Source organism: Pinus tabuliformis, chromosome 7 (assembly GCF_031772625.1).
Source record: "Pinus tabuliformis cultivar Carrire ecotype Pingquan chromosome 7, CPIR1, whole genome shotgun sequence".
NCBI lineage: Eukaryota > Viridiplantae > Streptophyta > Pinopsida > Pinales > Pinaceae > Pinus > Pinus tabuliformis.
Window position 1 is genome coordinate 1,775,899,299 of NC_142293.1, and position 1,086 is coordinate 1,775,900,384.

The following is a 1,086-nucleotide window of genomic DNA, read 5'->3' on the forward strand; positions in this document are numbered from 1 at the left end:
AGTCGAGTCACCATTTCAACAATGGGGACTTGATTTCATTGGAGAAATTCATCCTTCCTCGTCTGGGCAGCAAAAATGGATTTTACAGGAACAAATTACTTTACAAAATAGATTGAAGCAGTCCCTGCTAGGTAAGCCACATATGCAATTATCATCCAATTTCTGGAAAACAACATTCTGTCCCATTTTGGTTGTCCACAAAATATTATCACGGACAATGCCATTGCATTCAAGTCAAAAAGGATGATTGAATTCTGCTACAAATATAACATCAGTTTGGGTCATTCCACAACCTATTACCCTCAGGGAAATGGCTTGGCAGAGTCATCCAACAAGAGTCTGGTCAACATTATTAGAAAATTGTTGCAAGAGAATAAAAGGAACTGGCACAAAAAATTGATCCATGCACTATGGGCAGATCGTGTGAGTACTAAAAGATCCATAGGCATGTCTCCATTTGAGTTGGTGTATGGAACAAAGGCATTGTTTCCTTCATCTCTTGGAGTGTCGGTCATGAGATTGTTACAAGAAGCAGAAGCAGAGCCCAATGACATGCAGCAGAGAATTGGTCAAATGATCCAGCTCCAACAGTCAAGAGAAGAAGTATTCAGGAACACACAGTTGTTACAAGACCAGATAAAGAAGATCTATGATAAAAGAACAAAGGCAGCAGATTTTCAGATTGGAGATTTGGTGTTGAAATGGGATGCTCAGAATGAGGATAAGGGAAAGCATGGGAAATTTGAGAACTTGTGGAAGGGGCCTTTTAAATTTGTTGCATTTAGAGGGAAGAATGCATATTTACTTGAAGATTTGTCAGATCAGCCAGTTGGAGTAGGGCCTATGAATGGCAGGCTACTCAAACATTTCCTCTCTTAAGTTGGATTTTGGAAGATCATTTCATTGTCTATACCATTTTAATTTTGAATAATGCAAGTGTGGGTAGTCATAGTTAATATTTGTAGCCCAAAGTGAGGTCCATGAGACCTTGACTAGTCATTTCCATAAATATTTGAGTCAATCAGTCAATTTTTAATTATTTACAGTCAATCTACTCAGTAAGTTTTCCTGATTCAAAGTCTATAT

The 1,086-nt window shown here is 38.0% G+C and overlaps 1 protein-coding gene across 1 annotated transcript; it reads left to right on the top strand.

Annotated features, from left to right (window-relative positions):
- The first annotated feature begins 447 nt into the window (after positions 1–447).
- LOC149255450 (uncharacterized) lies at positions 448–879 on the top strand. The gene has a single exon (XM_089455046.1). It carries the CDS (start codon positions 448–450, stop codon positions 877–879), a length of 432 nt encoding a protein of 143 aa, XP_089311172.1.
- The last annotated feature ends 207 nt before the right edge of the window (positions 880–1,086 follow it).